The 15185-nt window shown below is 40.6% G+C and overlaps 1 protein-coding gene across 2 annotated transcripts; it reads right to left on the reverse strand.

The window, feature by feature from the left end:
- Positions 1 to 2314: 2314 nt before the first annotated feature.
- Positions 2315 to 5278, reverse strand: LOC133096539 (GTPase IMAP family member 2-like). 2 transcript variants are annotated; one of them, XM_061198152.1, is made up of 3 exons: positions 5248 to 5278; positions 4328 to 4363; positions 2315 to 3288 (listed from the first exon to the last, which is right to left on the reverse strand). In XM_061198152.1, the coding sequence occupies exons 2-3, from the start codon at positions 4353 to 4355 to the stop codon at positions 2315 to 2317; spliced, it is 1002 nt and encodes a 333-aa protein (XP_061054135.1). In that variant the 5' UTR covers positions 4356 to 4363; positions 5248 to 5278. The 2 variants fall into 2 exon arrangements, with proteins under 2 accessions (XP_061054135.1, XP_061054136.1); XM_061198153.1 differs by lacking the exon at positions 5248 to 5278 and having other exon boundaries at positions 2315 to 3306; positions 4328 to 4355.
- Positions 5279 to 15185: the final 9907 nt, after the last annotated feature.

The following is a 15185-nucleotide window of genomic DNA, read 5'->3' on the forward strand; positions in this document are numbered from 1 at the left end:
CCCATACCCCTATTTTGCATCCCCCTTCCCTCTCCCCACTGTATCCAGTAGTTTATTTTCTATAACTGTGAGTCTGTCTAAAAGCATAGACTTTTTTTTTTAAACATCTTTATTGGAGTATAATTGTTTTACTGTGGTGTGTTAGTTTCTGCTTTATAACAAAGTGAATCAGTTATACATATACATATGTCCCCATATCTCTTCCCTCTTGCGTCTCCCTCCCTCCCACCCTCCCTATCCCACCCCTCTAGGTGGTCACAAAGCACCAAGCTGATCTCCCTGTGCTATGTGGCTGCTTCCCACTAGCTATCTATTTTACATTTGGTAGTGTATATATGTCCATGCCACTCTCTCACTTTGTCACAGCTTACCCTTCCACCTCCCCATATCCTCAAGTCCATTCTCTAGTAGGTCTGTGTCTTTATTCCCGTCTTGCCCCTAGGTTCTTCATGACCATTTTTTTTTTTTTAGATTCCATATATATGTGTTAGCATACGGTATTCGTGTTTCTCTTTCTGACTTACTTCACTCTGTATGACAGACTCTAGGTCCATCTACCTCACTACAAATAACTCAATTTCGTTTTTTTTTATGGCTGAGTAACATTCCATTGTATATATGTGCCACATCTTATTTATCCATTCATCTGTTGATGGACACTTAGGTTGTAAAAGCATAGACTTTTCAATAATTGATGCTGGACATCCACATGCAAAAAAAAAAAAAAAAGAATCTAGTCACAGACCTTATACCTTTCACAAGAATCAATTCAAAAGAGATCATGGATATAAATGTAAAATGTAAAACTATAAAATTCCTAGAAGATAACACTGGAGAAAATCTAGGAGATCTTGGGTTTGGTGATGACTTTTTAGATAAAACACTAAAAGCATGATTTATGAAAGAAAAAATTGATGAGTTGAACTTCTTTGAAATTAAAAAATTCTGGGCAAAAGACATTTTTAAAAGCGCGCAACGAAATGGAACAGAGAAAATATAAAGGAGAAAATCAAAGTTAGATTTTTGTAAAACTTATAAAATTAAACTTCTAGCCAGGCTGATCAAACAAAAAGAAATAATCATAAATTGCCAATATCAGAATTCGAAGAGGAACAAGTATTGGGTTGGCCAAAAAGTTCTTTTGGGTTCCCAAACGAACTTTTTGGCCAACCCAATAATTTAGTTCTTGTACATATTAAAGGGATGATAAAATATTTTATGTTTCTGCAAATAAATTCAACTACTTAAGTATAATGGAAAAATTCCTTGAAAAGCACAGCATACAAAAATGAGCATAAGAAGAAAAAAAACAGAACATTTTACACTTGGTTAAAAAAGACTTTAAATATTAATTTATAACATTAGAATTTATAATATTAGGGAAGGTTTAATATAGGTTTGGGTCTAGGGATCGGAGACCTCAGAATCAGCTCTCTGACTTTACCAACAACCCAAGGCTGAGTTTCTTCATCTCGGGATTGATGTAGGCATTTGTCTGTAGGTCAACCCTGCCTTCTGGGTTTGCCTGTCCTCATGGCTCTCAACTCCCCTTTTAGCTCCACATCCTTTTTATGTGTATTGTCTGCTTCATTCTTGGAGTTTTCCTAATTTTCTAGTGAGCTCATCAGTCATAAAGATTGTGTTTATTTTAAAAAATTCTAGTTGCATTTAACAGGATGATGCCCAAAAATATTCAGTCCACCATCTTGTCTGAAGCGTAAGCCTCTATGTGTGTTTCAATGCTAACTGGGAATGGGTACCAGGGATAAAATCTGGCTGAGCCTCTTTCAATGTTAAGCAAATTTGATGCACATAAAACAGACTATTGATGTGTGAGTGTGTCCGTGTGTGATTGTTGAGCATGAGTTGGTTGTGTTACAGAAATGAGCCACGTGTTCACTTACCATCTTCTGAGGATAAAACCATAGCACAGAATTAAAGACATGTGATCTCAGGAACTTTACAGCTTACTTGTTATTTTACTGTACCTAGTAGAAATTTTATTGTTATTTTTGTTATATTCAGTAGAAATAGTAGTAGTATAAGGAAGAAAAGGAGTTTCAGGAACATAAAACTGACTTCGGAGATTTGCAAATGAGAGGAATTTTATGTTTACAACTTTCAAAAGATATATTTCAAAACAAACAGTAACTTTTAAAATCATTTGGTTCACTAACAAATAGAATGATGTTAAGATTTAAGCACTTCACAGAATCTCAAACGTTTAGTGCTGTCAGGCACTGTATTTTACAGGGGAGGTACAGTGTGTGATTCACCCACTAAATGACAGTGGATAAAGAACCACTGATTGTAACTATAATATAGGAGTCTTGCATTCCAGTCTAATGGTCTTTCTAAAAATTATCATTAATTTTTGGGGTATAATTAACAGTAAGCTACAGAATAAATTGCACATACTAAAGGGTAAGCAGTAAAAGAAATTGCACATTCCGTGCAATACACAAAATAACAGAGTTTGCAATCTGACAAACACCTGAATACACAATGAAATACACATCACTATTAGGATTAGGGCTTTGACCATGGTTGAACGTCTCTGAATTTCCATGTACTTTATAAAGCTCTCTTTGAAATCCTGTAATCTCTCCTCTGACTGCACAGTTCCACATTCAGACGCTGTTACTAGGCTGTACAACCTATTGCTGTAGTGGTCACCCCTTTTCGCCATCACTAGGCTCTCAGTCAAGTCCATTAGCTCCTTCACTTGTTCATCCCGATTGCTCCCTTTAGCACGGTTATTAAAGGCACACACTCGCCCCCCACACGCAGCCACCAGCTCGCTTAGGGCTTTGTTATCTGAGCCATGGATGTAATCCATCAGGGAGCCTCCCTTGAGGTCTTCCTTGTGGGTGAAGAGGACAATTGTGTGTCTCATGGCATCCTCTCCAAAGATCTCCTTCACCCTCTGCACAGCCCGCTGGTCCTCGGTGGTGAATCGGCCCAGCTGTGTCACCAGGAGCAGCACGTGGGGTCCTGGTGCGGAGAGTAAGTAGCACCTGTGTACCTCTTTGTACAGGGAATCAGAGCGGTCCTTCCCAGAAAACATGTCAGGTGTGTCAATAACAACCATCTCTCTGTCTCCCCAGCTTCCCCGACTTTTACTGCAAGTCTTCGTCAAGGACTGGGCACTCAGCCTGGACTCAAATGCTTGCTTCCCGAGGATGCTGTTCCCTGTAGCACTTTTGCCGGTTCCGGTTTTGCCCACCAGAATGACTCTCAGCTCCGATCCTCTGGCATGTTGAGCTTGTTGGCTCTTTGTATATGGTCCTGCTAAGAGCAAGTTTACTTAGAGGAGAAAGACAAATACCATATGATAACGCTTATATGTGGAATCTAAAAAAAATGATACAAATGAACTCATTTACAGAACAGGTATAGACTCACAGCCATAGAAAACAAACTTACAGTTACCAAAAGGGAAACGGGCAGGGGAGTGTTAAATTAGGAGTTTGGGATTAAAATATACACACTACTATATATAAAATAGATAACCGACAAGGACCTACTGTATAGCACAGGGAACTATACTCAATATCTTGTAATAGCCTACAATGGAAAAGAATCTAAAAATCTATTCATATGTATGTGCGTGTGTGTGTGTGTGCGTGTGTGTGTGTGTGTATAACTGAATCATTTTGTTGTAAAACTGAAAGTAACACAGCATTGTAAATAAACTATATTTCAATTAAAAAAAACAAAGGTGAAAAAAAAAGAGAGCAAGCTTGCTTTGTTATTACCACACTGATCATGCCAATGAAATATTTTTAATGATAAGGAAAAGTCTGGGAAAAGATACTCTCACAATGTATGGTATTTATGAAATAGAAGCTAACTCTATTATCAAATAAAATAATGATTTTTAAAACTCTAGATTTCTCTAGGTCTGCAGGGCATTGCCATGTTGGCTCCTAGAAAAACATATTTGGAGGATGAGTTAGAATTAAAAACATACCTTGTCATTTAAAGCTTGCCTATATCACCCAGTTCTGGCCCTGTAAAAGGCAAATTTTCTGGAGATGAGAGACGTGTAGCCAAGACTGTGGGTTCCATCTCCAGGTGGGGAAAGTAACCTGACTGTTCCAGGGCCAGAGATGGCTCCTCTGACCGTGGCTGGGCAGAGGTGTGGTCCCGACCACCAGTGAAATGGTTAGACGAGGAAAATACTGAAATGAGCATTGTGAACTGATTCTCTCCAGTGAAGAAACTGCTGCTCGCTTATACTTTACTTCAAGAGGATAGCATGATTTTTATGCAAAATAAGCACAGAATGGGTAAAACAGGCACACACAGGAAGTCAATTTCTTACCAGAGTGACTGCATTCCTTTCGGCCCATGGCAGTTCCTGAGGGACAGAGAGACCAGAGACCAATTAAAAAACTATCATTTTTGAGCTACGACTCATGAGAGAACCTTATATTTCTAGAGCACGTTCACAACCGTGCCTCATTTGTCTACAAAAAGCTGAGGAGGTGGGTGGAAAGAAGTACTATCTCTATCTTACAGAGAAATTTAGTCACTTGCTCAGAGTCAACCCAGTGAGGCAGAAAATGGGTTTCGCTTGTCGCCCCACCTACTTCTTCTTATCTCCGTGCCCACCTCTCCTCCACTTTCCCTCCTCCCTGCAGGACCTCCCTGCCCACTCTTGCTTTCCGTGGCCACACACCTTCCCTTCCTTCTGCCTCCTTTCTAGGTCTGCCTTGGGTCCCAGGTTCAGACTGCTCTTTCCTTCGCTCCTTCCCCACCTCACCCAACCCCTCCCTCCACGCTGAGTCCTTGCTGAGAGGCTCAATGAATTAAGAACACGACTCCAGAAAAGTACACTGTCCTTTAAACCAGAAATACACTTCATTTGATCCGTGAATTACTTGAATTTTCCTCTTTCCATGAAGAAGCCTTGCCATTTAGTTCCTTTTCCTACACAGAGAGAAGTAACTTAAAACTGGCAGCCTGTACCAAGCGACAAGGCAGAGAAAATGCATGAGTTAATGACCAAATTCTTCCCAGTTACCACTTTTTATTGGCTCTATGCAGAGGAAGCTCTCTTTGCCATTAATGGGTAATCTAAATTCCATGAAGTTCACAGGTCCTGTAAACTGGCTTCACTTAAGCCAAATGCCATCACTCTAAATTGTTTCCCTGAAAATAGGGCAAATTTGTTTAAAACTTTTTTCTTTAGCCTGGGAACTAGAAATCAACACTGCAGAACTTTCGTGAGTGTGGGCTTACCTGAGTTATTGCTGAAAGAAACAGAAGCCTCCCCAGTGAAATCTGTGACTTGCCCGTTCAGCTTGAAGAGAAAAAAAAAAAAACAACCCAGAAAACCGGAAACCTAGTCTGCTTCTTCCTCTCTTGAATCTTCACCGAGCTTCCCCACTGCAAGTGAGCCCCAGCACATGCCTGTCTGATTCTCTTTTTTAAAATAGTTAAAATGGCAAAATTTAATGAATAATTTGTTGTCACGTGGACTGTCTTTTCTCAATAGTGAAAAAAACAATGTTTGAATCATTTAAACTGGACAGGAAAAAAAAGGGGCACCAGGGATGCTGGTAGATTTGCTTCCTTCCCACCCGGGCTGCGTCCCCGCAGTTACAGGTTTGCCTGAATGAACACCCCTCAACTCCCCCCAGGAGGAATGACACCTCATCCACACCATAGCAGTGACTGTCCTAAAGGCAAGTGCCGCTGGGCTGGGGGGCAGAAAGAGCGTGGGTGTGAGGGGCACAGGACAGGGCACTGTGCAGAGGGGTGAGGGTACAGAAAGGGGAACCCGGGAGAAGCCCATATCTGTCTGACTGTAACAGTCACGTCCATCAGCGCATTTGGAAATAACTCACTCATGGTTTCCCTGCTTTTCCTTCCTGCCCAGCTCTGCAATGTCAGGGAGGCACCCCTGGGAAGCAATGATCTAGGCAGTGTCTACAATAATAATCTGAGTGTCTACATTCAGGAAGAATGACCCAAGGGGTTAAAGCTGAAATCACTCAAATGCTTTTATTCCCTTATTTATATGACGTTCACCACAGCAGGGGCAGAGAAAATGTGGGACTTAGCCTTTAATTTTTTTTATATTTTATTTTTTTAATGCTATTCTTGTCTGCTTACTTTCTTTTTATGTATGTATGTATGTATGGCTGTGCTGGGTCTTCGTTTCTGTGCGAGGGCTTTCTCTAGTTGTGGCAAGCGGGGGCCACTCTTCATCGCGGTGCGTGGGCCTCTCACTATCGCGGCCTCTCGTTGCCGAGCACAGGCTCCAGACGCGCAGGCTCAGTAATTGTGGCTCACGGGCCGAGTTGCTCCGCGGCATGTGGGATCTTCCCAGACCAGGGCTCGAACCCGCGTCCCCTGCATTGGCAGGCAGATTCTCAACCACTGCGCCACCAGGGAAGCCCTAGATAGGCTTTAAATATCCCAGATTAGTAGTGATGCACTTTGCTTTCTCTCCCAACCACTGATGAGAAAAAAATCACAGGTCCCGACCTCATTATAAGAGAGGTTGGGAAACGCAGTGGAGTCCCGGGACACGGGTGGACACCACTGCTTTGTCACACACTAACTATTATCACTGTTTTGCATTCTTCCACATCCTTTACTATGCAGTCTTCTACTTAATATCAGTAATCTCTTCCTAAAAACAAACCATTCTGTGTCAAAATACTAACAGGGACCTATTTCTTATTGTTTTATATGAAAATAGATATAATGCAATATCAAATTCAAAGCCCATCAATTTTCTAAATCACATGTAAAATTCACTAAAGTACCTATATAAAAACATTTTTTCAGAACAAAAGCTTAAAATATTGCTCTTTTGAATACCCAAAATATTTTTGGTTTATAAAAGAAAGTTATTGGATAAGTATCCTGACAAATAACTCAATTAAAAAATGGGCAAAGGGCCTGAATAGATATTGTTTCTAAGAAGACATACAAATAGGCAATAGGTACATGAAAAGGTGCTCAACATCACTAATTATCAGGGGAATGCAAATCAAAACCACGATGAGATATCACCTCACACCTGTTAGGATGGCTATCATCACAAAGACAGGAGAGAAGTATTTGTGAGGATGTGGAGAATTCACATGGTGGTGGGAATGTAAATCGGTATAGCTACTATGGAGAACAGTATGGAGGTTCCTAAAAAAATTAAAAATAGAACTACTGCATGATCCAGCAATCCGTCTTCTGGGTATGCATCCAAAGAAAACAAAATCAGAATCTTGAGGTGATACCTGCACTCCCATGTTCACTGCAGCATTATTCACTAGTCAAGATATGGGGAAAAAATCTGTGTCCATTAATGGATGAATGGATAAATATGTCTAAGCTGTATGTAATGGGATATTATTCAGCCATGAGAAAGAAGGAAATCCTGTTATTTGCAAAGACATGGATGAAACCTAGGGCATATGCTAAGTGAATTAACTGAGAGAAAGACAAATGCTGTATAAACTCACTTATAAGTGGAATCTAAAAAAAAAAAGTGGAACTCATGGAAACAGAGAGTATAATGGTGATTGATTACCAGGGGTTGGAGGCTGGGGAGATGCTGGTCAAAGGGTAAAAGCCTTCAGTTATGAGATAAATAAGTTGTGGGGATTTAATGTACAGCCTGGTGACTATAATGCTGCCGTGTATATTTGGAATTTTTTAAGACAGCAGATCTTAATCATTCTCACCCCATACACAAATAAGGTAACTATGGGAGGTGATAGATGTGGTACTGAACCCGATTGTGATCATCATTTCACAAAATGTACCTACATCAAATCATCAAGTTGTACACTTTAAATATCTACAGTTTTATTGTCAACTGTATCTCAATAAAGCTGGAGGAAAAAAAATAAACATTTTAAAAATAAAAAATAAAGATAGCAGGGGAGGATGTGGAACAATCCGAATCTGCATTGCTGGTGAGAGTGTAAAGTGTTACAACATTGTGGGAAAATGTCCGGCAGTTTCTATATCTTTCACTAGAATATTATGTCTCTCTTTATGTAGAGCACACATATTTCTTACCAATTTTATTCCTTAGAACTTAAGTTTTTGTGTTGCTATTCTAAGTCATAATTTCCCCTTTCACCCTGTTTTCTAAAGGTCTTCTATTTTGTATGGAGGAATAAAATAAATTTTTAAAAATTCATTTTATAGCCAGACAATTTACTTTTTTCAGTATTTCTAAAAATAATTTTTCATTTCCCTTTGATTACCGTGGGTGTCTGGGTTTATCCTAGACTCAGTTACAGGTACTGATAGGTGTCCCTCACAGTCCAAACTACCACAATTTGAACATTTGCTATACAGAATCAATTTGAACATTTGCTATAAACAGCTTTACCCCAAATTCATTATCTGAATTGAAAATCCATTACAGCAAATCCGACTGTGCATACTAGTAAAAATGATCACATTGCATGTGAGGCTGGGAAAGAGGATGTAGAGTGAACTGCGGTCCTATCTCAGCTGCTTCCTGACAGGATCCTGTCTCCTGCCCATGTTGCTTAGCTATGTTTTTAATTGTTTAATTGTTGGAATTGCTAGACAATTGGTAGATGCATTTGTAATTTTGATAGATATTAATGGATTGTCCACAATAAAAATTTTAACCAAACTAGTTACACCAGCATTTTGTTAATTTCCCCATATCCTTGTTCATGATTTTATCTGCCAATCTGATCAATGAAAATTTGTATTCATGTGATTTTTATATGCATTACTCAACATGAATGTGGTCGAGTTATTTTTCGTATGTTAAAGAACTATGTCTTTTTTTATTATCTTCTCATATGTTTGTTACTCATGTTTAAATTCTGTTGCTAATCGTTCTGACATTGATTTGTAGAAGTTCTTTATGGCCGAAAATGATCATTTTACCTCTTCCTCTTGGAGTTTTGAAAAAAACCATCCAATTTTGTCCACTGTTAGTTTATTGTGGCTAGTATCCAGAAGAATGTTCAATAATGCCAATATAGTAGGCCTCCTTAACCTGTTTCTCACTTTTGTGGCAATACCTCAATGCTTCCAGTTAAATAAGGTGTGGGCTTTGAGGTTGAGACGGAAATTTTTATTATTTTTAAAAAGTAAACAGTTATTAGATGCTGAATTTTACCAAATTACCTTCCAACACTAAGGTGATAATTGGATTATGTTGCTCCATAGCTTTATATACATTGAATTATATGAAAATATTTCCTGATATTGGACCTTCTTTGCATATTTGGGACTAATCTTTCTCTTCTAAGTTATTGCTGGCTTCTATTTGATAACAGTTAATTTAGAATTTTTGCATTTCTTCATGAGTGATCTTATTCATTTCTAAAACAAAGAAATTCTTCTCTGGTTGATTGGCCTGGTTCTAGCTGTATCTGGTTTTGGGATCTCATTTTCCTTCCAAACGTTATCAACCATGGTGTTTTTCTTGAATAGATACTTGCACTCCAGAAGAATTCTGGTTCTATCTTTTAAGAAAACAAGATTTTTACCTTCACTACCTTTCACCATCACCTCTTCCTTTCTTAGGCAAGCCTGACGTTGAACAAAGACTATAGCATAGTGAATGTTATGAAGGAAAATGCCAGGGTGCCATTGGGAATGTATAAAGGATAAACTAAACTAATGGGAGGGGGGTAGCCGGGAAAGACTTCTGAGAAAAAGTAAAATTGTTTGAGCTGAACTTGAAGAGTGAGCGAGGAAAGGGATTGGAGGTGTTTCCAGGAATAAGTAGCAGCATATTCCAAGGCAAGTGACAGCATGGAACGCTCAGGTACTAAGGAAGGCAAGGATGGCTAGAACCTAGAGGCAGGAAGTCAGATTGTGTAGAAATGAGGCTGGAGATTGAGGCAGGCATTTGTCAAGTTTGGATCCTGAATGTTTTCTTGCAAAACAATGGAAACTCACTCTGAGATTGACTTGGGGTTGTAGTGCCATGGCCCCGATTGTGAGTTATGTGAAGAATGGATTCGAAAGCCCTGTCCCTTATCCTGCTTTACATCATCTGCATTTGGGTATCTTTTTTGGGTCCTCCTCAATGTCCTCTCTCACATCCTCTGCCTCCCCGCCCACCCCCACCCTCAGTGCACAGAAACAGAACTATTGTGGTTCAAGTGAGCTGGAGAAGGACCCTGGCTGTGAGCCTTGAGGTGAGCCCACTGAGGTCTCTGCCCCAATCTATTTCCTAACACCCTCCCCAGTGCTCAGCACCCTGTCAGCCCTTCATTTCCTTTCCAACCACTTCCTGCATAAGACTCTTGCATTTTTCACTTCTCGTTCTAAGTTCAACTATGTCTTGAGAAGAACTTGGTGTCTGGGTGTTTCTTTTTAACCAAGAGTGAAAAATAACTGTTTGCGATTCTGTCTGTGAAAGGAAACCACAAGACCCCGAGCTGCTCCTGAGGCAAGCTCCATCCTGCCAGAGGGCAGAAAGCCTATTTATCTGGTATGATCTGAAGGGACTGAAATCCCCTCTGCCAAACATCAGCTGCAGCCCACTATCCTTGAACTGTCGCTCCTCTCTTCTGAGTAAAGCTCTTGCACCAGGAGGGTGCTTAGGCAAAGAAAACAACACACAGGGAGAGACTTAGAAGGATATCAAAGGGGCTTGAAGTAGTTCAAGTGAAGAGTTAAAGCTTCAAGTCCTCAAACACCAGGTATAGGCTGGAAGGTTCGGTTAGTGTAGCCTATGACGCATTGCTCTCAGATGTGCAGGATATTTTAAAAGAGATAGGCACCTCAGATCTAACTTGCTACCAGGTCCTGGGTTTGAATATTATCCATTGAAATTGTACAGATTGCTCTATTTGCTCTAGTTCTAACTTCCTGTCTTCCACCTGTCCCCCAAAACCGCTCCGTCATTTTTAGTTACCCAGGGCCCATCAGTGACCACTGACGACCAAAAGACATCCTCCGTATACTCAATGGGGTTTTGGAATCTGACCGTTTCAATTCCTATTGGACCATTAACCAGCTATGTGTCCTTAGGCAAATCTGACCCTAATTTCCTTCATCTTCAAATGGGAAAAAACTTAAACTACTGATAGGATTGTCAGAATTAAATGGAAAAATATATGTAAAGCATGTAGCCCCAGCACCTAGCACCGTGGTTTCCAAGCCTTAGCCTGCATCAGAATCGCCTGAAGAACTTGGGAAAACACATAGGGCTAGGCAACATCCCTGGAGTTTCTGAATTAGTAGGATTTGGGTGGAGCCTGAAAAGTGGGAGTTCTCGCAAGTTCCCAGGTGATACTAATGCTACTGGCCCAAGGAACTCACTTTGAGGAGTGCTGCCCTAGGGCACTGTCATCATTTGTGTTGTTGAAATTGGGTTACCGTCATGTGTCCTCTACCCAACTATAAACAGAAGTAGGGGGTTTATCTCTGAGGCACCTTAACTTTCTGCTTTCTCCCTACATAGGACATCTAGGACATTTCCTGATTGCCCAAAGCACTTCTACGTTTTCTTTCTTTTAGGTTCATCTCAGATGAGAGGGTCCAATGCTGACTTTCGCACCCAAAACCTTTACATTTCAGATGTGCTTTGTCTATCCCGTTTATGGTCTCCCGTTAGCTGATTTAATCCGAGGTGAAAGACCTTCTACAGAATATGCCTTAGCCCAGTGGTTCTCGGATTTTACCTTGCATCAGACTCACTTGGAGGGTTTGTGAAAACACAGATTGCTGGACTCCAAGAGTTTCTGGTTCGGTAAGTTTGGGAGGGAGCCCAGGACTTTGCATTTCTAGTGAGTTTCCAGGTCATGGTGCTGCTGCTGGTCCATGGCCCACACTTTGAGCAGCACTGGCCTAGTACACAGTAAGTCTGCAAAGTAGCTCATCGGGGTAGTTTCCATGACTCTGGGGATCAGAGTAGGTGGCCATTTCCATAAACCGTAAGTAGAGTCAGATGTCTCTGATGTGCCTGTCATGCGTCAGAGGATGATGTAAGGGAAAAAAGAAGAAACCAATGTGGCTTCATCTCTACAGGTGTCCTCACATATTGGTGAGAAGACAAGGACTGACAGCTGTGGAAAAGAGGCGTCCAAGGAGGGAGTGTCTGATTGACAGGGGAGGAGGATGATCAGTGATCTCAAGTTGCCGCGTAGGAGGTCAGAGAGGAGGTTTTCTCTGAAGGATGGGAGGATGGGGTACGTGGAGAGCTTTGGGGACAAACAGACAGGTGGGAGGAAATGGCATGAACGATGGTTTGAAGGTAGAAGTAAGCATGGCATGGGTGGGAAAAAGTGCACAGGTGAACTACGCTATGTGGTGGCACGAACTACGCTACCATGTAATTACTTCTGGCTGAACACTGCGTTTCATATCTTCTTCTCATTTAATACTTAACAGCCACACTGGGAAGTAAAGATTATTATCTCCATATCTAAAGAAGTAAAAATAAGATTCAGAAAATTGAATAACGTGAACAACATTACTTAGAGAATGAGTTTGGGGTCAGAGCGGGGAAGGGAACTTTCAGGACCCCAAGCCTATGGCTGTGTCCTTTACAAGGTAGCAAAATAGAAAGAGATGGGGCTGCGAAGAAAGTTTTCAGCCTGATGTAAATCTGTCAATTCCAGGCCAAGAAGTATGAACTGTGACCTATAGTGGGGGGTCTCTTGAGCAACAGACACATGAGAAAACTGAGTTGCATAATCTTGATTTGGTACATGGAGATTAAATTAAGGAAGTGAAACTGGGACAAGAGGGAAGTTACCATCCATCTACGTGAACTCCCATTTTCCTCTCCCTCCCTCTTTTTTTCTTACTCTGCCCAATCCTGTGTTGCCCATTATCAGTCTGTGCCTCTCTTTCACTTCCTCTCCTTCTTTCTTGCACAATGTCTTTTTTTTTTTTTTAACTGAAATATAGTTGATTTACAATGTTGTCTTAGTTTCAGGTGTACAGCAAAGTGATTCAGTTATACATACATATATATTCTTTTTCAGATTCTTTTCCGTTATAGGTTATTACAAGCTACTGAATACAGTCTCCTGTGCTATACAGTAGGTCCTTGTTGGTTATCTATTTTATATATAGTAGTGTCTATCTGTTCATTCCAAATTCCCAATTTATCCCTCCCCCCTTTCCCCTTTGGTAACCATGTTTGTTTTCCATGTCTGTGAGTCTGAATCTGTTTTGTAAATAAGCTTATTTGTATTTTTTTTTAGATTCTACATATACATGATATCGTATGATATTTGTCTTTCTCTGTCTGGTTTACCTCACTTAGTATGATAATCACTAGGTCCATCCATGTTGCTGCAAATGGCATTATTTCATTCTTTATTTTATGGCTACGTGGAATTCCATTGTATATATGTACCACATCTTCTTTATCCATTCATCTGTTGATGGACATTTAGGCTCACAATGTCTTTTTTAACACTCCTGACCGCAGTTCCGTACCCCACTACATCAGGGAGTCTGAAGTACCCAATCTTAGGAGAACACACTTCCCTTCAATCCTGGCTTAGCAGAGCAGAGACTCACCATGGGCAGCAGTGCTGGGCAGGAAGCCCTGAACTGTGATTGACGAATTGCTCGATGTTCAGCGTGGAGTTAAAACTCCAGGGGGACCCAGTCATGGGGGGCGTCTCCACACCTTTGTGAGTTTCACTTCTAAGAGCTCCACCAGGTTCCCACAGTAAATATCGGGAAGAAAAATCCCCTGTGGCTTCCTGCAGGGGGAGGGGCAAAGGAACCATCTTGAAATAGAGCAGAGCATCTTGTTCTCCTCAACAAGGCCTGCCCTCAGGGGAAACCAGTTAACCAGAGCCTAACCTGCAGGGGTTTTATCAGAGCCTACCTAACCTGGAGGAAGAAAAATCTACAACTACAGTCAGCGCTAAGCCTTTCATGTAGGAAAAGGGAAATACCCACCTCCAGACCACTGGGACCCTACTGTCCCACCTAAGTGGGGAGAAAAAAACTGAAAAACACTTGTGAGGTTCACAGTCCAGAGGCAAAGGCTCACTAGAACTGAGATATAATCATAGGACTATAGGATACTTCTCCTCCCCCACCCCATCACCCCATTACTAAAGGCTTCTTTACAGCAGTTCTTGTTCATGTCCAGCTAACAAGAAAAATTACAAGGTGTACTAAAGAGCAAAACAGGGGCTTCCCTGGTGGCGCAGTGGTTGAGAATCTGCCTGCCAATGCAGGGGACACGGGTTCGAGCCCTGGTCTGGGAAGATCCCACATGCCGCGGAGCAACTAGGCCCGTGAGCCACAATTACTGAGTCTGCGCGTCTGGAGCCTGTACTCCGCAACAGGAGAGGCCGCGATAATGAGAAGCCCGCGCACCGCGATGAAGAGTGGCCCCCACTTGCCACAACTAGAGACAGCCCTCGCACAGAAACGAAGACCCAACACAGCCAAAAACAAATAAATGAATAAATAAATAAAAAATTTAAAAAAAAGAAAGGAAATAATAAAGAAAGGAACAGAAATTATTGAAATATAAAAGAGCACAAATGAGCATATCAAAATTTAAAAACTAAAGCTGATCTTTGGAATGACTAATAAAGTTCTGCTAATATGGATCAAAATCAAAAAGAGAGTGAACAGAATAAAAACACTAAGCATTAAAAAAAAGAATGTAACTATATATTCAAAGGAGATATTAAAAATATTAAGAGAATTCAATGAATAAATTTATGGCAATAAATTTGAAAATATAGATGAATGGATAATAAAAAAAGATAAATAAATAAACTATAGAATTTCAGGTAACAAAGAAAACAATGGTATTATTAATCCCATGGGAAGAAATACTTTCTTGCTATTTCCAAAACTGTATCCTTTAAATATATGATTCCTTTAAAACGTTTTAGGAATATAGACCTACTGTAAACAAGACCAATGTGTTAAGAAACATACCAGAGACTATGCATCCCTATTCAACAATTACTTTATTTTAACGAGGTTTTGTTTTGTTTTGTCAGATTATTACCAACACTCAAATCTGTCCCCTTTGACCTAAGGCACGCGATCTAACCCTCTTTCCCCTTCTCACAATACATCTGGAACTCTTCTGGTAGCACGCACCTTAGAGTGAAGGATGCCAAAAGAGAATTAGTTTGTTTATTTTATGGCTACCTCTTACAGCTTTACCATTGACCCTAATCACCAGACTGGGGCATTTTTGAAACCTAAAATTCATTCCCAGG

This window comes from Eubalaena glacialis, chromosome 8, assembly GCF_028564815.1.
Source record: "Eubalaena glacialis isolate mEubGla1 chromosome 8, mEubGla1.1.hap2.+ XY, whole genome shotgun sequence".
In the NCBI taxonomy this organism is placed as follows: domain Eukaryota; kingdom Metazoa; phylum Chordata; class Mammalia; order Artiodactyla; family Balaenidae; genus Eubalaena; species Eubalaena glacialis.

Coding starts and splice junctions, on each gene's coding strand:
- LOC133096539 (XM_061198153.1), bottom strand. CDS start 4,355: ATGGGCCGAAAGGAATGCAGTCACTCTG. Junction 3,307..4,327: donor AAAGGAATGCAGTCACTCTG/GTAAGAAATTGA, acceptor TTCTCCTCTAAG/TAAACTTGCTCTTAGCAGGA.